Below are 23,351 nucleotides of genomic sequence, written 5' to 3' on the forward strand. Positions count from 1 at the left end.
TGGATATCCAGATAGAATACGGTCACTCATGGTCATAATTTTTATTTATGATGTATTTTCTTTTATTTACATTTTTTTCCCTTTTTTTTTTTTTTTTTTTTTTTTTTTTTTTGGTATTGAGTTTTAACACTCTCTCTACCCTGGTTGCACACCTGCTCTAGAAAAGTTGTAAACAACATTGTACTGCTCTGTACAGACTGCCTGACGAAGTCAAAAGGTGGTGGTTCTCATCCCGGTAATCACCTTCTCGGTTTAGACAATGCAAGTGAAAATTTTACTTTATCATAATATAATAAATAAAAGACATTAGGTAATTAGTAGTGCTGGTATATTTCTAAAATACTAAGCAGACAAACAATAAACTGTGAACTTAATCACATGAGTCCTTATACAGTTTCAAGACAGGAAAATTAGAGCTCTCAGCTACAGTCATTTTAATAATCACATTGGATCTGCATTATTTATTAGTTATTACATGCTCAAGTGATTCAAGGTTGTACAATGCCTAAAATCATTCCAAAGCAAGCATACCTTTTGGCTTTTTCATTCTGACTGGGTTACACAATGCATCTATTTGTATTTAGTTAAGGTGCTAAGTTAATTTCACACATTCCATGAAAGACGCACCAGCCATCCTCCTGATTTCCAACCAGACTAGCTTTCTTAAAGCAATCCCCCGTCGGGGAGTGATTGGCTAGCTCTTTTTGATGCAAAAGCTCTGCCAACCTTCAGCCAGATTCTCAGTGCTTTTTGTTCCCTAGCAAATCTCTAGTACCCTCAGAATTCTCTGGGAAGACTCAGGAATTCAGGAAACAGAAGTAGCTTGGGGAGGCAGGACAGACAACAAGCGTCTCCATTTCTAGCAATAGCTTTCAAATTTGGAATGCTTTCCTTTTCTTTTTTGCTTTCTGGTTACTCACCTTTCATTTGTAGACATATTCCTGACAGTATGCTTCCCCCGTCCTTCCTCCCATCCTTGCGTTAATTCCTAAGTGTTTTCTGGATCTTGTGAAAAGCATGCAGGTTGAGGAATTTTAGTTGATTGGACTTCAGGTGTTTTGTTGTGTTTTTTTTTTTTTTTTTTTTTTTGGAGGAGGGGCATTTACAGAATTGACTAAAACCAGCTGAGAACCAAGAAGCAACCCTTTTAGGAGAGAGAACCCATCTGTTTAGTCTTGGAGTTTGTGTGACGTTTGGGGCAATTCTCTGTTACAGCGTACGAAGAAAGAGAGTTCTTAAATATCAGTTTTTCTGTTTGCATCAACCAAAGAAATGTAGAAATAAGGATTGGTGACTTTAATTTGCTGCTAAAATGAAAAGTAGGTTTGCTTTTATTCATGTCACTGTAAAAACTAAATAATAAAGTATTCACACCAAGCGTGAATTTTTTTTTTGCCAGCAAAAGTTAAAACATCAAAGAAACCTCTTTCGAATACTAACAAATTTACTTACAAACACCTATATTTATTATTTCATAAATAGGCGCAACAGGTTCCATAAAAAAAGATTAAATACAGACACAGTATGAAGAAACAATAATACAGAGCCATATGTAAAGGTTATAATTTAGCTGTTTCCAATCTGTTTCTGCATCTAATAAAATACCAGGTAAGCATTTGGCAGTTTTATACATAAAAGGACTTAAATGACATTTACTAACCATTACACAAAAAGTGATACAAAAAAGCAATTTTTCTGCAGTACAAAATAAACGTGTTTGCGCTTCCCTTAACACTAGTTTCTTTCTGTCTGGTCAATGAGACAAAGCCAATTTGTTTTTAAATTAAAATCATTTGGGAATACGTTTTTTTTTTTTTCAAATATTTTGAAAATATAGAACTATTAGTTGTTTTAAAAATGAAGTAAAAATATGAATGTTTGCCAATTTAACCCCTATTGTGAAATTAATCAACTGGAAGGAGCCAGTTTCAAAGTACAATTTAGCTACAAAAACATTCACATTTTATACTCTAGGAGAGTGTGACATAGATGCTATTTACAAACTTGCTATGATTGCTACATCAAGCCATTTAAAAAGTCTTTAGTAGTTTCATATAAACACCCATTATGAAAACCAATGGAAAATCCAGGACTTTTTACCCGAGACATCTACAGTTGCTAAGGCAGTTACTATAGCGTAGCACTTCACAGCAAAAAACCAACATAAAATCTGAATGGTCCAAATTTCCTTCAGGGAAGAAGAAAAACAATGTCCATAAGGGATTAAAAAAATAAGAAAGAAGCATGACTATTTCTTCCAGAGTGGGTGACCCACAAGCTCAAATGGTCCTAAGTGCTTAGCAACTTGGATTTTCTAATAAAATGGAGAACTGCCTTGACTGTACAAAGCAATCCACGGTGAAGAGACTTCCCTGAATTCCTCAGTGGAAAGAAGAGGTGTTCAGACTTTCAGGTGAGGTACAGCGCTTTGTCCCTCTGCATGCCCCTGTGCGAAGAGAAAACAGACACGCCGTGTCTTGTTGGAAGGCTAGTGCTACGGGCGACCGTGGGGGAGGTTCGTCTGTTTGTTCTAGCATGAGGGATGGGGCTGGGCCCTGGGAAAGTATACAGTTAAATGGAACAGGGATCTCAGTTTTTAAGCCATCTTTCTTCTTCCCGCTTTCTAAAAGATGATCTGGTTAGAGTGGAAGAGAGCCAGATCATCTTTTAGAAAGCGGGAAGAAGAAAGATGGCTCTTGCCCTCTACTCGGGAGCAGGGGACACCAAGCATGCTATGAGAGCTGTCCACCAGCAGGTGGCGATGACCCGCCACTTACCCACTACTGCAGTAGTCGTTATTCCAGTCCACCGGCTGGGCGGGAGGGTTTCTGCACCCAGAACGCACGTACTCCATTGCTTGGGTGACCACTTGTGCAGCTGTGGATGTAGGATTGATTATAGTCTGATAGTCGGGTTGAAGAGTAAATCCCTGAAAGGGAAAGCAAGTCCACAAATAAGGATCAAAGTGCCTTGTTAAGAAGAGGAGGCCGTAAATATTTATCCATTGTTTGCAAACACACTAGTGCCTTCTTGCTGGTGTCTTTGCAAGGACAAACGTATCCAGAGGGCCCAGAAAAATTAAAACAAAGGTAGAAAAGAAGTGCCCACAACCCTATTCTTCTTACCTTTCCTTCATTTAACCACGTGTTAGAAAACCTTTAATTACACTCTTGAGCAGATAAATTGAATTGAGGAACAATTTAAAATATGGGGAAGCCGACTCAATCAACACAAAGCAAAAGGGTCCCTCGGTTTATGTTTTCTATCAAACCTAAGGATACATTAATAGTTAATCCCCAGAATATGCAACAGAATCTCTTTTGAAGGATTCAGGCAGCAGGTGGCTGAGTGTTTTATTAGACTACACCTATTCACATATTGTTCTCAAAACCCGTTTTCTTCATTCAGTCACAAAGGGACCATCTGCTTCTTCTTTTATTTGTGCTTCTTCCTCAGCTAAAAAATTTCAACCAAAGCTTTTTAACAGTTGTTGGACTAATATGAGGAAAGAGATTCAAAGCAACTTGCCATGGAAAACACAGAGAAGGAAAAGTATAGGACGGAGCAAATATTTTTTAATTGAAAAGTCTATTAGCTGCCAAATAATAATCGACTTCAGGAAGATTCTTCTTAATACACTGGTATGGTGAAGTGTTGACTTTTAATCCTTGCGAAGCTATTAAAAATTCAAGGACAGACTGTCTGAAGCATATAGCTATATCTGGTAAACAAAAAGCATTATACACTAAGATTTATTTTTAGCTTATCTGGTGAATTCAAGAGCAGCATAAGCAAGCTTTGCTGGAAATGACCAAAAAAGCAACTTAATTAATCTCGTGGTTGTCTCTTTCTGCTGCAGATATCATGCATGGTTTTTAACCACTGAAAAATCAAGAGATTTAAAAATGAATCACTCCCTATTTACTTGCAGGGAGCTTTGGAAGGCATAATATTGAGTTTTTACTGTGTTTTTTTTTTTTTTTAAACAGCAGAATGATCAGAGGATTGATTTTTAACTAAGGATATTTCCTTAGACCTTGATTCATGTTTCAGTGTCTCGGGTAAACACTCCAAGTACCTATTATCAAATGTCTTCAATTCTCCATTTTGGTTTTAAGACACTAATTTATTTTCCATTCCAATGATAAAGACTTCAAGCCAATGTCCACACCAACTCCCACCACAGCCGTAGATGAAAGACAAACCTTTGGATGGTTAGAGGCACACCATTAAAAAGCAGAGCATTCAGCCAGCCTGACTACTCGACCTCACGGGGACTAAAAGGAACAGAGTATTTTCTCATTTAACAACTGGTTTGTGGACAATAAGTATGTTTGTGCAGACACCACCTGCAGCTCAAAGCTATCAACATTTTCTAAAATAGGAAGGTGAAAAGTTAAGAGGTATAACTGGATGTTTGTGTCTCCAGTCCTTTCCAGGCTGATTTCCTTTCTTTGTCCAGACAGTGCTGTATCTCTCACATGAGGAGTCCCACTGGCTTTGATTAAATGTATTCACTGCATTATGGTCATATAATCTTGTCTTTACGGGGGTGACCGTCCAGCTTTCTTGACTTCTTTCCTTAGTGTCTGGTATGATACAGGGCAAACAGCAGGACAAAGCTCCTAGAGAGAGGAGCCTTGTGTTGACTTCCATTTTAGCCCCTGTCATAAGGGCTCTGCCCATGGGGACTTGAGATCAGAGGGTGTTTTCCCTGCTTACTGGATATTCTCAGGGCCAATCTGTAGTAGTGGCTCAGTAAATCATCTTTTCCAGTAAATAAAATTTAACACAGGCCACCATCGGGAAGGCACGGGGGTGTATAAATGTGTAAACGCCAGGGGCTTTCCTATCATTTGAATGTAAAGTTCTCCATACTGGATTTTGGCACAACCGATAAAACATAACCTAAAAGTAAACAGGTGTCAAAAAAAGAGCAGTTGGAAATATCTCGAGTTAGTTGAAGGTATGGAAACATAACGAGAGAGCAAAACACAGAAACAAGCCAACTGCCTTCCACCTAACCCAACACAATCAACAATAGAAATCACCACTGCTTTATTCCCATCCAATGAGAATGGTTCTTCAAGGTTGGGTGAGAGAATATGAGGAGAACCCTACTCCTCGGGCTATTAGTTTAAGATTAAATGGGTAACTTCAGGTTATAAAACCCAAATTAGGTGTTATCTACGAAGTTCAAAGATTTCAAAGTCAGCCAACTTGCATGCCTCAATTTAAGAAGATCAGTAATATCAAAACAAGCAAGGATCAAGAAAAATACAGGCAGAGCCTGGAGTAACATTCTTTTACCTGCTTTCGATTTGGAAAATGAAACATTCTTCTGAACACTATAGAGAGAGATGCTGAAGTTGAACCTAGAGCTAAGTATGTTTCTACTATTGATGTAAATATGAGACAACAATGATGCTACACATTTTGGGAAAATGTTTGCTTAGCGGCCTAATTAAACAAGGCTGAATATTTTGCATGTTAATGCTCAAGAGAAAAATCACCAACTGTTTTGTAGCATGCCTGGAATTGTAAATTTCATTTTCTGGTGCCAGATTGAAATAAAAATAGAAAACGTGATAAAGATTGATTTGATGTCAGAAGGGACATTTGCTCTTTAATTAGATTTCTGTAGCCCTAGTGGTTTTGTTGTTCTACCAAAGCAAGTCCTAAAAAGCCTGTAGCACAACCGAACAGTGATCCTCATATCCACACTTTACTGGGAACTAATTTCATTTCCTGCCTGTCTGGAGAGGTATTTTCAACAGGCATCAATGTTTTTGTCTTCACAACTGATTTATTCATCAATCTCAATGTGATTTTTTTTTTAAACCTTTAAATTACACCCAAATCCTAAAGCAGCTGTTTATTACACGAGGAAATTGAAAATCTGTCTGTGTGATATCATACAAAGATTTTTTCTTAAGGTTATAAAGGAAGTTGACAGATATTAATGATTTTTTTTTCTTGTGACCTCATTCGACAATACAGTGAACAGGAAAAAAAAAAAATAAATAAAGGAAGAAAACTGGACCAAAAAAAAAAAAAAAAAAGAAAAAAAAGCAGGTCCATGGGCTTGGTGTATAAAACATTGTTCTAGGGAAAAAAAATGAAACTATTTTTTCTGGTGGACTATGTGATTGGTTTTGTAGGATATATTCATTTTCAGAAGGAGAGTGAAATAGGTAAAGTAATACTGAAATACGAGATTATATTAAAAATACGGTAGCCATTAACTTGCTTTCTCTTTCTCTCTTTTTCTTTTTTTTTCTTTTCACATTTGAGTATGTGAACACGGCCCCCACACCCAGGAAACAAGACTCTTCAGGATACAGGTGGTTTGGATGGTGAATCGGACAGGTTGAGTTTCATCCGCAACCTGGTTCTACGACTACAGGCTAAAGACCAACTTTGAGAACTTGAACACTGGCCTTGACAGACTGTTGTGATGGCAATAAATTGCGTGACATCAAGGGTGACAGACTTTTTGATCCTGATTTTAGGAGTATCGAGTTGTTGGGGCTGCTGGTCTCCCTACCTTGAAGATCCTATTCCGTTTACCTGCCTGTGACTCTGACCTCAGCCCCCATGCCTCTCCCTCATTCACCGTGCTCCCCACTGGCCTCCTCCCAGTGTCCTGGACCAGCCGCGCTCCTCCCCAGGCGGGTCCTTCCAGCTCGAGCCTCAGAGCCTCTGTTCCCTGCTTCTGCCCTCTGCTGGTTGTCCCACCTCCACTTTCCACCTTCTGACTCAGAAAGGCTGCTTTCTCTTCTCCCTTCATGGCCGTGTGAGCCCTCCATAGGGGCCTCCCTTACCCACTGTAGCCGAAGGCTCTGCTATTTCTCTGCCCAGCCCGCAGCTTGAATTCCAGTTCAGTTTTTCTCCCCCCACAGGATCTTATTACCACCAACACACCACAACCGCCCCCCAACTCTGATGTCAGCTGCGTGGGGGACCGAGGCCTCATTACCTGTCCTCATTTATCATTCAATTTCCAAAGGCTAGACAGTGCCTGGCACGGGTTAGGGGTTCCATTAATCTTTTTTGAATCAATGAAATAAAAAAACCCCAAACTTCCAAAGAACCGAGATTCTACAAACTAACCTATAATTCCTCCTAATATTTAAACCCTTCCGTTACTCTTTTTTTTTTTTTTTAATTGCTCATTTGTTCACCTGCCCAGTCAACAATTGTTTCATTTCACCCACCATGATCGAGTCATTGATAAAAGGCATTTTAGTCACTGTAGTCTTTTGGCTATTTACTCTCCGTTTTGGGTGCATGCCATTGTGTCTTCTATTATGAATGTAAATTGAAATCAGGTCCTCCCATCTCAGTAAGAACACTTTTTGAGATACACTAATAGAACTGACTTAAAGATTGATGAATAACGTGTCCAATGTAATCTGTTCTATTTTTTCCTATCCAGTTCTGATTCCATGTAGAAAGACAAATCTCCTGAGTTTTCACATGGGGCCCTTATGTAATTCTGAAATGTTTGAAAACTACTCAGGATCACAGCTAGCTCATCCGAGGTGTTTGTATGAATGCAAAAAGGAACCATCTGAGTGGGTAAATCAGAAAAAAGGGTGTCCTCTCTAAACAGAGCTGTAGCCTTCACCTTGGTGGAGGGGACTGTGCTTTCTCTCTCTCTTTTTCTCCGAGAAGAAACTGACCTGCGGTAGAGCATCATGAGCAGAACGTGAGCCCTCAGCCAGGCAGCACCTTTGGCAGGAGTCGACCCAAGGACGCAAGGTCGTGTTCCTCAAACCATTCATTCTTTACGCAAATGCCACTGGCTCATTAAAATGCAAGGGCACCCAAGAGTAGCCCTTCTATTGTGAGTGATGACTGATAGAAAGGGTGGAAATTTGACCTTATGAATGTCACTTGCCAGTCACAGACACCGCTGTGGACAAGTATGATGGTAGGAGTTGGCTTTTCCCCAGTCTTCTTCCCTAGTGAATCAACGACTAGATTCTTGAACATGGGTAATAAACCATCAGAGCTTTCTCAATATCTTTGGCGTAGGGCTCAGGGAAGACTTCAGTCAAGAGGTGAGTCCATTTGCTATTGCCATTTTAATCTGAGAACGAACTAGAATTTAAAGACTCTCCAAATTCTTAGGAGACACAGGCTTTCTAATACAAAACTGGTAATAGTCTATAAGAATGATTAAGAGTGAGGCGTGCCTGGATGGCTCAGTCAGTTGAGCTTCTGACTTTGGCTCAGGTCATGATCTCGCAGTTTGTGAGTTCCAGCCCTGCATCGGGCCCCCTGCTGTCAGGACAGAGCCCCGCTTTGCATCTTCTGTTTCCCTCCCCGCACCCCCCCCCCCCCCCCGCCAATCTCTCCCCTCTCATGCTCTCTCTCTCTCAAAAATAAATTAAAATGAAAACATTAAAAAAAAAAAAAGAATGATTAAGAGTGAGAGGCAGCAGGCCTAGCATTTAAGAATCCGGGCTGTGGGGCGCCTGGGTGGCTCAGTCGGTTAAGCGTCCGACTTCGGCTCAGGTCATGATCTCGCGGTCCATGGGTTTGAGCCCCGCGTCGGGCTCTGTGCTGACAGCTCAGAGCCTGGAGTCTATTTCCGATTCTGTCTCCCTCTTTCTCTGACCCTCCCCCGTTCATGCTCTCTCTCTCTCTCTCTGTCTCAAAAATAAATGAACGTTAAAAAAAAAAAAATTAAATTAAAAAAAAAGAATCTGGACTGTGATTTCTGAACAGAACCGGGTTTGAATTCTAGCACCAACATTATGGGCATATTACTTAACTCTGCCAAGCTTGAGTTTCCTTGCTTATAAAATGAAGATAATGCTAGTTCCTGCACTATAAATTTTCTGAAATTAAGGATAAGTTAAGGCAATATATTAAGGTTTGCTATTGTCAGCTCTCAGGAATCCGAATATATAATCATAATAATAAAAATAAATTTGGGGCTACATATATTTGATTCTTCTTTCTGTCTCCTCTCCACCCTACTCTGGTCTGACTGTAGACTCCAATTCCACAGAGGAATCAATTCTATAGATATCAATTCCAGATATCAATTCTATAAGAAGCCTGAGTTCACATAATTAGTTATTGCTTTGGAAACTATAATAGAGTCATTGGCTTATAAAAGTGCTAGCTGAATTTGATGTGATTTGTAGTTTTTACCTTGGTCTGTATTTTCAAAGCAAGTTTTCAGGATTCTTGAATGCTTTATATTTAGTTTCATTTGTACCATTTGATCCTCATCTTAAAATTTTCCAATAACACCAAATCCTAGAGGCACACTTGATTTCAAAGAAAAGTCAAGCTAAGATTGCACACAAGCGGGTTCAATAATTGGGGGAGTAGGCAGAGAGGCTTTCAAACTTCCTGTGTTTTCTGATTTATGCAGCAGCCACATACCCATTTTTAAATAAAACACTGGTTGAAACTTTCATTTCTTCGTACTTTTAAGGCTGTGCCAATTTGATATTTCCGAATATCGAAAAACGGTGGGTCTGATTTCGTTTTGCAGCATTCGTTGGCCTCAACAGGCATACCCATCGAGACTTTCCAAACAACTTTTTTTAAAGGTAGATTCCTCAGTCCCCAAGAAATCTTTAACAGTGTTTGGCATCTCAAAATTATAAACGTACTTTACTCAAAGAGCAGAAAACAAGGAGGGTGATTAGAAGTGCGATTTCTAGAGACGTGGTCGGAAGCCGGGGGGTGATCATGGAAAGAAGCCACGATCCATTGTTGTGATCATGTAATGCTGCCCAAAGTCACCGCCTGTAAGTTATATTTTTCAGAAATTGGTCGAATACCTTCCATTTTCTCTCCATTCAACAGAACGGAACACACATGCCCCCCTACCCCTTTCGCTGGACGGACAGACCCCCACCCCCCAGCACTTCGGAACAAGGGGAGTCCAGGGTGTGGGCACCTACCTGCTGCATGGTCGGTGAGTGTAAGGCCTGCATGGGGAGCTGGTTCCCAAGGGGCTGCTGCATGGTGAGTGGCTGGGGTGGCTGCATGTTGAGATGCTGGTGAAGAGGTGGACTGATCTGGAGGGGAGGAGGGGGGGACACGGCCATGTTTGCTATAGAGACAGTCACTGGCATTTGGTTATTCGGCTTGGGGGCTATGCTCCTTGGGAGACTGGGATGCATGGCAGTTAGGTGAGGATTCATTCCTGGTTGTTGGTGGTAGTGGGAACTTAGGTACAGAGCTGAGTGGGCCTGGCTGGGCCCATGGAACACTGACGGCTTTGAGTTGATCAGCTGAGGAGGTTGAGAGGTCTTGACGTCAACAGGTTCACTGTAGCTCTGTGGAGGAAACAGACAAGAGCGGAGTTCAGAGACGGGTACGCGGGGTGTTGATTTCCATTAGCAAGACGCTCTGTGAGTGCATTCGGGAACTTCCACGTGAATCAACACCTGTTACTATTCTTGAAAAAAAATTCTTTTTAATGTGTATTTATTTTTGAGACGGAGCGCAAGCAGGGCAGGGGCAGAGAGAGGGGGACAGACGACCCAAAGTGGGCTCTGTGCTGACAGCAGTGAGCCCTGGGTGGGGCTCGAACTCGTGCACCGCGAGATCATGCCCTGAGCCAAAGTTGGATGCACAGCCGACTGAACTACCCAGGTGCCCCAATACCTGTTACTATTCTTGACTCTTAATCGAATTTGTAATGTGATTTATGCAAGACTGAGCTTAATCTTCCTCTTTGTGGAATCTAAAACAATCTCCGGTGACATTTTTTTTTTCCTTTGCCTAAATGCAAGCTCTAAGTTGGTGACTTTTCTCATCACGCAAACAAAGAGAAAGATGAGGGGCAGGATGGATGTCATCAGTGCCCTAATAGAAAATATGAGCAGAGCTCACTTTGAAAGTAATTCAGTTCTGGACTTCTTCCATTGATTGTATGTTTCATTTTTTTATTTTTCTCTTTTATATTCTTAAGAAGCCTTGGCCTAGATATTTGCACAAAGAAAACAAAGCTGGTTGATGGAAATGAAAACGGGAAAAGGAGTTCTAAAATACCTTTCTGAAGTCATATAAAGCCACATTAATATAGCTTCTAAGTAACCATAGAACTCATTTTGATTTTTAAAAGAAGTTTGTGATGAATTGTCCCCCTTAATGAACTGGATAAAAATAATCTCTCTTAGAAATTTTTGACTCCATTATAAATTAATGTAATTTTGCCCTAATTTTTTTATACCTTCATAAAGCCATTCCCTAATAATCTTTTCATTGACTTAAAAACTAGACCTATCGGTGGGAGCTGAAAAGAATCAAGAATTAACCCTGAAGCGTTTCCTCTTGGGCAAACCTACCTCCTACTTTTGCGGAGAGGAAGAGGCTGGTAAAACAAATGGGGAAAAGTAAAACCAGCTGGGGAAGAAAAATGCTACCATGTCCTGGAGAAAAAAGTTGTTTTGTCAAAACAATGTCTTGATGTTGCAAATATACTTATTCTGCAACCTTGAGATCATGCTTATTCCATTTACGGGTCAAATGAGTTCTTGTTAGTGTCAGCGAGGCAGGGTCCTTCCGAATCCCACAACACGCAGCACCACCAATGGACCAGCACGTTAGGGACACTGGTCGTCATGCAGGGTGACGCGAAACGCCACGTGGGAATTTCATTTCACAAGACAGCCTCTACCACTGCTCGCAGCGCAACTCATTTTTCCCCATTAATGTAGGAAAATTAAATGAACACCACAACGAGAACCATGCTGCGTATGTGTGCAGACTCAAGGAAGGTAGGTGGGGGGAATGAATGGCCAGAGCCACATATTCTCTCCAGAGAAAGGACACAACTGACACCTGTGAAAAATACAAACCATGGAAACCTGGGGTCCCGGGAGGCTCGGAATTCTCCATGTAGAGTGCACAGTAAGGTGCCCCCAAAGAATTCGAGCCCCTCCAAGAGTCCTCTCATAATATTGATCACTGTGCCCGTATTGATGCTGCTTTTGAAATATGAACAGACATTCAGACTCCCTGTCTTCGGTGTTAATATTTAAAATGTCAAGAATTGTTCACCAAAAATTTTCAAGGGCGCCTTTAGACGAAAGCTTTGTTAAATGCGGTCCCTAAAAGGCGTTTTCGGTTAAAAAAAAAAAACCACAAAAAACACGTAAGTAGGGTTTTTTTTTGTTTTTCCCTTCTGCTTAAAAATTTGTATTGTTGACATGCAGAGTAGTGAATAATTCAAAGAAAAGTTCGAACGGGTTAATTCAGGCTGTGTAAACAGTGACTAGTTCTACATCAGAATAACATGTACTGCAGCGATAGGCCTCAAAACTCATTCCACATATGCCAAGGAGATTATGTGTTTACGGTGTGCTTGTGTGGTTAAGTCATCCGGGCAGTGGTTTCATTGTGTTTCATTGCCTCTTCCTCAGTCTACCGTAGAAGGGCTAATTTCATACGTAGTCACGTACTCCATCGACTTCCTCCAGGAAGAGAACTCTTACACATGATAGGCATCTATAAAATTTAACACACGTGAGTGCGTCTTTATTTCTTGCTTTATGGATGTTTTTAATCTAAATAGAAGAAAAAGAAACTCACGTTTCCCCTGGTATCAAAACTATGAAATCTACGTATTGTAAAATGTTTTCATTTTTATTTCTGTGGCCAATGATCACCTCGTTATCAAGTGATAGGGCACACGCATAGATACGTAGCCTGAACTCGTACGCGCCCGCGTGTGCACGAAACCAAATGCACCCTGGAGCGTAGGACATATTGCTCAGACATCATCAGACACTCACTCCGGGAATTACAATAGTGGAAGTAAGTCCGTACATTTGTGAAATTGAACAAACTTCAAGAAATAAACTTTGCTACACATAGAATAGGAATGCCTCACCCTGGTAAGCACGGATGCTGAGGCAGCAGCGGGGCCGGCTTCATGGGCCGGTAGCTGGTCCTGCTAAGCAGTTCTGGGTACTATACCCACTTCGCCCCTTGACACATGCAGTTGCCAAGTCTTAGGGGGGATTCAGGGAAAAGTAAGTGTCTTGTAAAAAGCAAGGTTCCGGGCGCCTGGGTGGCTCAGTCGGTTAAGCGTCTGACTCTCGGTTTCGGCTCGGGTCCTGATTTCACGGTTCGTGGGTTCGAGCCCAGAGTCCGGCTCTGCACAGAAGATGCCGAGCTGCTTGGGATTCTCTCTCTCCCTCTCTCTCTACCCCTCCCCCACTTGCACTGTCTCTGTCTCTCTCAAAACTTAAAACAAAACAACAACAACAACAAAAAAAAACAGACAAGTTTCCATGATCAATAAGGGAACGAGTGCGTGCCTTCTCAGGGCCTTCAGAATGCTAATGTATGTTGTGAATCTCCAACTGAGAGCCACAGAAACCTTCTTTTCTCAGTGGGTCATTTCATGAGAATAGTCTTCAATGGAAAACACTGGTTCAGAGGAACGAATAAATTACACATACATATTTAAAATGGCAAATAGAACTACATTTCAATTTAAATAGTCACTTCTTGCCTGAAATTTAAACTAATTTTTGTTGCCTCAAAACGCTTACTTGAATTACATAATCCTGGTATATTATATTACACTAACCCATAGTTTCATGTTTCCTGGAACACGATGTGCATGGTGAGTTTCACGTTCTAGGTTAAGGATAGTGACACAATTTCTAGAATAAATTAGAAAGCTGGTAGCTTTCTAATTACAGCCCAGAAGAGCTACGGAATGTACTGGTTTTCTTCAATAGGAAAAGCAAAATAAACAATGAACCAAATTCTCCTGAATTGCACCTTCCCTTAAAAAGTTTATTTATTTATTTGGTGGGGGGTTGGCTAGGGGCAGAGACAGAGGGAGAGAGAGAATCCCAAGCAGGCTCTGCGCTGTCGGCGCAAGCCCAACGCGGGTGGATCCCGCAAACCGTGAGATCATGACCTGAACTGAAATCAAGAGTCGGAGACTTAACGGACTGAGCCACACAGGCGCTGCCCCTCAGCCTTTCGAATAACAGCATGTGGTCCACCATCTAGAGAGATGACAGAAAGACAGATTCAGAGAGGACGATCTACAGCCCTCGGTACATAGAGTCCAACCTAATTGGAGACACTTTTTGCCAACCTCGTGAAGACTGGCTTCTCATGGTAATTAAACACAACATTTTGTCTCCCCAGCCATTTATTTGTCATTTATCTTCTCCACACTAAGGCATGTAAAGATCAGCAATGCTAAACCTACTTTGAAATAGTGCTTTTCATCCCTAGAAGGACTCTCTCTCTGGGCAAACAAACGAGACAGGTTCCCCAAAAGGATGAGCCAGGCAACACTTGAAACGTAATTTTTAATATGAAGGGAGGAAGAATTTTGAGCAGTTCTCTATGTTTTGCCTCTGCTTTCTGAATTGTCGAACGTGAGAAGATAGATAATGTGTCTAGTGTCTGATGTGTAGCTACGTGCCTATGCATGATAGGCGCTCCAGTAGAGGCTCTCTGCCTGTATTCCCTCTCTAGGACAATGTCTTGCATCATCAAGAAAAGCATCTCTGACCCCCAGAAGATCAGATCGGTCTTTTCCGCTCTCTTCTCTGCTGTCAGCCTGAACCATACCCTTCTTGAAGTGACGAGAAATTATAACCCTCTGTCCTTTGGTTATGTACCCTGCCCTTAAATTTTTTTTAAGTTTATTCATTTTGAGAGAGAGAGAGAGAGAGAGAGAGCAGGGTAGGGGCAGAGAGAGATGGAGACACAGAACGCGAAGGAGGCTCCAGGCTCTGAGCTGTCAGCACAGAGCCCCGACGTGGGGCTTGAACTCACGAACCACAAGATCGTGACTTGAGCTGAAGTTGGACGCTCAACCGACTGAGCCACCCAGGGGCCCCTTTACTTCTGATTAACTGTTATTCAGACGAATACAACAAAGTGTCTATTAATTACAGAGCTCTTTTACTGCTTTGGAAGATAGGTGGTAGAATAAGTTCGTTTCCCATAGCCAAGTGCCATGAATTCATAATCTGATTAAATGGGAAGACGAAGAAATCATAAATTGAATCTACTCTGTCATTTTCTTCTAATTAAACTGAGAGAGCAAGGCTACAATTTTGCAAATCAGTTAGATTGTTTATAAAGGGCTCTATACCTACCATTCATAAATCCGAACTGTTTTCCCATACAAACTAAATAACTTAAATTTGCTTCCGTTTTCAAACACACTAACCACTTTTCTTTAGCGGTAGGTGGTTTGGGTAGGTCACCTGGCAAATGTGATTTTACCATTGTATACACAACTGAAAATCAACCCTTAAATCTGACACTTTCATGAGAGGAACATGTTTTTGCTCTTAATTTCTGAGTAAGTTCTATTCCTTCTTTGATTTTAGACCACTGATTCTGAAAGATGTTTTCCATCAGCAAAATGAGTGTGTGTGTGTGTGTGTGTGTGTGTGTGTGTGTGTGTGTGTGAACAGAGACCTTTTGGGTCTTCTCAGTAGAATCTTCCACAAGGGATACAACTCTATAAACTTTAAGATACTTCTTATTAACCACGTTGTTGATTCCTGAGATAGTTTCAATTTCATTTATTTTGTACAAAGTAGATAATACTGCACAGTGTATAAATGCCCCCATTCTGGGATGATAAGTGTTATAGAAACGAGAAACTGACAAAGCAATTGTTATTTAAAATAGCAAAGTATAAACACAAGACATAAAACTCAGTGGAAGCAACAATATAGGAGTTGTTGAACCAAATCAGATTAATAGTCCATCTAATTTGATTCTTGTTTTCAGCACTGACCAATACTTGATGCACTGGAAATTAAACAGGATTTATGCACCTACTCAATTGTGCATTGTTACTTTTGAAAGGAAAATTCTTCCTGGTCCTTGCAGGTGATTAACTTACACCCTGAAGCATGAGATTTTATTATCTTTAAATCACGATCTGGGCTTACAGAGCTGCAAATTTTATGTTAACAGTCATAAAATAATCCATCCCATTGTCAAACTCAGACCCAGCGTTTGTCTCAATAGCTCTCCATGGCATGAATTCTAGAAGTTATTTCAAACAAAAGAAATCATTCCTTGTGAATTTATTACCCTTCTGTTGAACTGAGTGTTGTGGCTCTTTACTATTATTGGTCATGGCAACAGAGAACTGTCCTAATTTGATTCAATGTTGTCCTCCACTCTATATTTTTATAAAAAGCTTCCATTGCCCGCTGTACAAGGTAGAAACGAAATCTCCTATCTGATGTGTGGCCTTAAAGTCATGACTCAGATTACTGTTATTTAACATACCAGAGAACACATTCATTCAAATGTTGTCTCCTTCCAGGCTGGCATTTCTAAGAAGCTGTATGCATATCCCAAACAATGCTGCTCTTACTTGGAATATTTGGGAATTTCCCTACTGGAATTCTCTTCAGAGCCAGTGGGACCCTGTTTTACATATCCTCAGACAACTCTTTGTCTTTTGATGGGGAATTTGATTTTTGGAAACAGCTAATCGTCACTTGAAGCCAAGTCTGTGGGTTAGATCTGGGTGATGTTTGGGGAAAAGAATGAGGTGTGAAAACAATGTAACAAGATTGATTTTCTAACGTGGCTCATACACTTTTCTTGACTGCAGTTCTGAAAGACCAGTTTCAAAAATCTTTTGAATTCTGGGAGCAATAATAAAAGAAGTTTGTAGCCTCCCAGAGTGACTACTTTGAATGCAACACTCATTTTGGGAATATAAATTCTGGTCTAGGTGGTAAAATGAAACTAGTTCCATTGCTTTAAAGTTAGACATTATTTTCAACATAATAATTTAGACCCAGGTCTAGGAATTCCCAAGTCTATGGAAAATCTATATACCCTTAAGCTTTACTTAATGGCCCAACTCAAAATGACCTTAAATGGCATGTTCAAACCAGGGAGCTCTAGCCTTCATAATCGTATATATTATTGCTCGTCAAACTATTAGTCTCCCCTGACTAACAGCTCATAAAGACCATTTCAATTAGGAAAGCTGGGTAGATGGGCTTTTAAAATATCTCCATCATTTCTTATATTTATAAAAGGATGTCTCCATGAAGCAAATTTTTCTTATTTTAAGGTCACTTTTAAAATTCCCTTATGTAGGGGCGCCTGGGCGACTCAGTCAGCTAAGCGTCCGACTTCAGCTCGGGTCATAATCTCACAGCTTATGAGTTCAAGGCCCGCGTCAGGCTCTGTGCTGACAGCTCAGAGCCTCGAGCCTATTTCAGATTCTGTGTCTCCCTTTCTCTCTGCCCTCCCCAAGCGCACTCTGCCTTTTTCTCTCTCTCTCTCAAAAAAAAAAAAAAAAAAAAAAAAAAAAAAATTAAAATTCCTTTATGTCAAAGCAGCCTTGCAGACAAATTGAAAATCTGACGCAGCTGAATTTTCTATCACACACAAACTCTGCACACCTACCAATACATGGAAAATAAAATTGACAATAATAATAATAATAATAACAATAAAAGGCTGGTATTTATTCAGTGCTTCTTGTGTTCAGGCTCCTGAATCATGGCATTTATACAGTGTTTCTATATAAACAGGGAAGCCCTGTGATGTAGGTCCTGCTGTCTGTCTTCTCCGCTTAGCAGGTGAGTAAATTGAGAAGTAGCCGAGCAACGTGCATGAAGATCGCAAGTCAGAAGTGGGAAGCCTGGAATCTGAACCCACACCTACTTGCGCCCAGGCCTTGGGGACTTCGCTGCCCTCTGAGGACCGCCCTCTCTCTCAGTGTGAGGCTGGAGGCACTTAAAAGAACCCTGAATAGATTTTCCGTGATGCCCCATGCCTTAGACCTCTTCTCCCATCCTCATTTATAAACCTTTGCTTCCTGCCTTTAAAAGAAATTATGTGCCCAGCCCGTTCGAGTTTAGTAAGGCCTTGCTCAGATCGAATTCCTCCAGTCTGAAACGCTGTCTGTCTCCCGTTCTAGAGTCACAGAAAACGGGGGCACAGGTAATCAGAGTCCTGGGTCTAAAGCCCGTCACGGGCTTGGACAGGCCTGCGTCTTTGTTTCTCAGGCTTAGGAATTTCCAATGCTCTCTTCTCAGCTACTGCCTTCTGCCCCTTTACCTTTCAGTCACGTTTATGACTTTTTCATCTGAAATGTCTTCAGTTTCCCCTCCTTTAAATTATAGAGCCCAAAATGGCATAAGTTATTCCAGGGTCTGACCGGTGTCGTTTTTGCAACACTCTGTGCTCCCGTTCACGCCTTCGATCCCAGGGTTCTTGCACGGCAGAGTCGCCCCCGGCTGGGTCCGTCACCTGTCCATGGGACCAGGTGAAGCAAGTGAAGGGACAGCTGGAAAAGCCTGATATGGAGCGAAGCTTCCCAAACACTCTGTGGGCCCTAGATTCCCCTGAGGGTCTCTGGCCAGTCCCTGGGGTGTGGGTTAGGGGGGGCGGTGGGAGTCGGCAGCCTTTTAAACCACCACCCCACCTCAGTTAAGTCATTGTAGCTTTGCTCTCAGCTGTCTACTACGTAAGGGCTGGCATACAGTTTTCTTGGGGGATGACAAGAGGTTGTAGTTCTAGAGGCACAGATATTTGACAATCACTCAGGATAGAAAAAGCCTAGAAGCCTTCGAACGAGACGGCGAAGCGATTGAGGACGGTCTGCCCCTGCCAGCCTCTCGTCTCTGTGGGCGGATCATTTAATCTCTCTGCCTAGAGACCATCTAGAAAATGGGCTAAATATTATCTTGTAGGTTGTTAGGAGAAGGAGGAGTAGGAACACCTGGAAAATGCCTGGCCTCCTATGTGACACACAGAAGCTACTCGACAGCAAGATGCCTTTTGTATTTGTGTTATGATTGGAAAAGATTCAGTATCTTGCTGACGATGTGTCCGTGTTATCATTCTGAAGTATGAAGGCTAGAATATTTATTTACTATGACTGAGTGTTTTTATTTTTGGTAGATGTCAATTTTATTCAGGCCCAGAGTCACGATAATTAATATGCCGGATTAGAAGGTATATAGTATATTTAAGCTGGAACATAGTAATTGGGAGGAACGTTGCTCATCCTAGGACTCCGTTTTCATAGGTGGAGCCAGCGTTAACGGGCTGTTTCTATTTTTGATTATGTTCCATAAGAAGCAGCCAACTTTAGAATACAGTCTTCAAGCTTTTCAAGTACGGTGACATATTTCGCTTTGATCTGTGTTCATCTTTCTGCTCTCAGCACCAAGGCTTGTGCCTGACGTGGAGCAGGTCTTGGGCAGCCCTGGGTGGGCTTTTGACTTTGGCTGCAAAGTAGCAAGGGCAAGAGCTATCAGTCGAGGGGAGCGAAACCCTATCTGGTGAAGTGAATGTATTGCAGTGAGAACACATACCAAAATGCGTAGCTAGGGAGGGGTTAATAAAACTCGCCCACGAGAACATAGACAATAAACACGATGCTGTGGTTGATGCAGTTCGTCTTTGACAACAATGACGTTAGAAGTGAGGAGGTCAACGCTGTGCCATGACTCGTGGGGAAGGAGGTGGTTTAAGGGAGCAGGTCAAGCATATACTGCTAGACCCAGAGCAGGGATTGAGGACGGTAAAGGTCAACTCTGGGCTTGGGCAACTTGTTGCCTACGTGACACTTTTCCTCTTTAGTGAAATGTTTACGGCCGAGCATCCTTTGAGGGATAAGGTATGGGGGTTGAGAGAACACGTTCGCATAGAGTGATGTTTTAAAACTCTAAATCTGATTGCCCGTCCTCTACTGACGCCCCTTCGGTGGCTTCCTTCTGTACTGAGAATAAAATCTAGCTCCTTTCAGTGTTCTGCAAGGTCTCCGTGATTCAGCCCCCGTCTGTCTTCCTGGCTTCACCTCAAACCGTGCTTCCTCTCTTCATTCAGCTCCAGTCACGCTGACCTCTGACTCCAATTCAAAGAGACATTTCTGTCCCGGGAGGCTTTGGGCTTGCTGTCCTGCGGCCTGGTGGGCTTTCCCTCAGGCTCTCTCTGTCTTGCAAGTCCCGGTCTTCCTTTAGCTCTGCAAGGTTCCCTCTTCAAAGAGGGCTTTGTAGACCACCCTACCAAGTCCCTTCCTTTATTTCCTTCCGAATGCTTAGATTCTCCAAGATCTTGGTCATTTATTAGTTTACATTTTCGCTATTGGTCTCCCGGACAAAAGGTAAAAGCTTCTTAAGTTCAGGGGATATATCTGCCTACTCTCCACTGCGCCCTCAGAGCCTGGCACGGTGCTCGGCCCAGACCACATGCCCGGGGAAATTTGCCAAATGAATACATGGATGAGGGAATGGGGACAAAAAGAGCTCGGCTGGAGCACTGTGGTTACTTGGAATTGTGACTATTATTATCATGTAGCATTTTATGATTGCACCTTTAGATCTTTCAGAACAGGGAAATAATTTATAATATGTAAAAAAATTATAACACTGAAAAAGTGTACATGTGCATACAAATGGCTATTATTTTTCCTCGTCACCACTTAAAATGGAAAAGAAATGGTTTTTTACGTGTCTGTGTACAATGGGAAGGTAGGTTGGTAAATTTCCCATGCGTGCCTGCAAGGTTACATTGCAAATATCCACTCACGTGTAACATGAGAGAGCCATTCCTTCTAACCTGGAGAGGGTATTTGTAATTTTGCTGCAATTTGTATACACACAATAGATAGTTGTACATAAACAGACATTCAACCGTTCCAGCAAAATTCCTACCGCCAAAGAGAAAACACACACACACACACAGACACAAAAACGTCACAGTAAGCTGTAAAAAAAGTGCTTGGTTTTTTAAATGTAGAAATGGCAATTCGCAGCGTTTATATAAATTGCCGTATACTGAGGGTTGCAGCTCTGAGAATGAACAGTAGGAAAAGTTGCAGTGATGAGCAAATCTGAGGACACTTGTTTTGAAAGTAAAGGCTTAGTCAGTATTATGGCATTCTGGCAATCTGCATAACATTAACCAGAGCGCTTTGTATTGGGATTGAGACTTTATGTATTGATTTTCTCCTATGTAAGATGCTCTGACTAGAATTCTACTTAACATCCTCAAAAAGAAACTTAACTTAGGTGAAATAAGGAGAATTCATTTTTTTCAAAGTCCCTCTTACGTGCGGGGCATATTAATCTAAATAATATCAACATGACTATTTCATCCAATGGCTGGATGGATCCACTAATTTGTAACTTCTCTTTTTTTGCTATTGGATCTAATATTTTGTACCTCATTTTTTGGCTATAATTTCACGCACATTCTGTGAATCTATAAATATACAGAAGTGGGAGATGGAATCAGCAGAAAATATAAATATCTTCAAAAGGAGTGAGATGAACTAGGAAGTATGAGATCCATAGTGAGAGAGTACAGGAGAGCTGGAAATTTTAAGGTTAAATAACAAATAGTTCACTTTTCCAAAGAAGACATCCAGATGGCCAACAGACACATGAAATGATGCTCAACGTCACTCCTCGTTAGGGAAGTACAAATCAAAACCACACTGAGATATCACCTCACGCCAGTCAGAGTGGCTAAAATGAACAAATCAGGAGACTATGGATGCTGGCGAGGATGTGGAAAAACGGGAACCCTCTTGCACTGTTGGTGGGCATGCAAACTGGTGCAGCCGCTCTGGAAAGCAGTGTGGAGGTTCCTCAGAAAATTAAAAATAGACCTACCCTATGACCCAGCAGTAGCACTGCTAGGAATTTACCCAAGGGATACAGGAGTACTGATGCACAGGGGCACTTGTACCCCAATGTTTATAGCAGCACTTTCAACAATAGCCAAATTATGGAAAGAGCCTAAATGTCCGTCAACTGATGCATAAAGAAATTGTGGTTTATATACACAACGGAATACTACTTGGCAATGAGAAAGAATGAAATCTGGCCATTTGCAGCAATGGATGGAACTGGAGGGTATTATGCTAAGTGAAATGAGTCAGGCAGAGAAAGACAGATACCGTATGTTTTCACTCCTGTGTGGAGCCTGAGAAACTTACCAGAAGACCAGGGGGGAGGAGAAGGGGGAAAAAAGTTACAGAGAGGGAGGGAGGCAAACCATAAGAGACTCTTAAATACACTGAGGGTTGTATTGAGGGTTGATGGGGGTGGGGGAGAGGGGAAAATGGGTGATGGGCATTGAGAAGGGCACTTGTTGGGATGAGCACTGGGTGTTGTATGGAAGCCAATTTGACAATAAATTATATTAAAAAAACCCAAAAAGCAAAAACCAAGCACCCCCCCCTCCCCAAATAGTTGAGTTTTCCCACAATGTCATACCTTTAGAATGTGAAAAAGAGAGTTGCCTTAGAACAAGAGTGGAATGAAATTTCTTATGCATTTGTTTTTTGCATTCTCTTTTGTTTTCTGCATCAGTGTATTCAGTAGATATTTTCCCTGATGAAAAACTAATTCATACAATTGCTTTAGAGCTGTGGGAAGGGGGTGGATATTTGTGGATGAAAGAGAGTTTTTGTAGGTGAATGGAAGGAAGGCCGGAGCCCCAAGCCACACTGAGCCAAGTAATAGTCAAATTTGGACTTGCTATGACATCCCGTCCAGTGCTTACAGATTCAGTCCCGTCTCTCTGAGGTGACCTGCCTGAGAAGTCTATGAGGCAAAACACAACTTTGATAATCGGAGACCAAAGAGACTCAATCCTTGAGTATTTATAACAGAAAGGACCAGTATTTAAGATATTCTGAAGTATACATTTTTTTAAGTGGCATTTTCATTTTCAAATGAAATGCTGTGGTTTATTTATGTATTTATTTAGCAAGCTAACGTCCTAATGATACTGTGATGAGGCTAGCATTTAAGTCAGTTGTCATCTCCTCGGCTAAGGCCAATGGGATGGGGTGTGGGGGAGAGGGCAATTTCAGGGGGGGATGTGGAGAAATAGGAAGTTGGCTCAGGATTAAGAGTGTGCTGTGGGGCGCCTGGGTGGCTCAGTCGGTTAAGCGTCTGACTCTTGATTTCCACTCAGGTCGTGATCTCACGATTCATGGGTTCCGGCCCCACATCGGGCTCTGTGCTGACAGCGCGGAGCCTGCTTGGGATTCTCCCTCTCCCTCTCTCTGCCCGTCCCCAGCTCGCACTCCCTCCCTCTCTCAAAGGAAATAAATAAACTTAAAAAAAAAAAAAAGACTGTGCTGTGACTAACGCACAGAGCCAATGATCAGCAAGTGGACAATATCTCACAAAAGGCCCAGAGGATGCCACTCTGGTCTTCCTTCAGGTATGAACAAATACTTCCCCCACAGATAGCTTTGTTGAGGATTTACTTTTTCTTTTTCCACAAAGACGATAGCGCAGAAATGCTAAAGTGATCTTTTATGCTTTTAAATGACCATCATAGGCTGCAGTAAGATGGCCACACTCCATCACAGT

At 41.6% G+C, this 23,351-nt stretch overlaps 1 protein-coding gene across 2 annotated transcripts in view; it reads right to left on the reverse strand.

The window, feature by feature from the left end:
* Positions 1–306: 306 nt before the first annotated feature.
* TOX (thymocyte selection associated high mobility group box) overlaps positions 307–23,351 on the reverse strand; it is a 307,387-nt gene continuing 284,342 nt past the window's right edge. For both annotated transcript variants that reach the window (XM_060610589.3, XM_060610588.3), the window contains 3 exons: positions 9,933–10,310; positions 2,778–2,929; positions 307–2,446 (listed from right to left, as the gene is read on the reverse strand). In XM_060610589.3, the coding sequence (XP_060466572.1) occupies positions 2,410–2,446; positions 2,778–2,929; positions 9,933–10,310 (567 nt within the window). In that variant the 3' untranslated portion in view covers positions 307–2,409. The remainder of the gene's footprint in view (positions 2,447–2,777; positions 2,930–9,932; positions 10,311–23,351) is intronic.

The sequence above is a fragment of the Panthera onca genome, chromosome F2 (genome assembly GCF_046562875.1).
Source record: "Panthera onca isolate mPanOnc1 chromosome F2, mPanOnc1 haplotype 2, whole genome shotgun sequence".
In the NCBI taxonomy this organism is placed as follows: Eukaryota; Metazoa; Chordata; class Mammalia; order Carnivora; family Felidae; genus Panthera; species Panthera onca.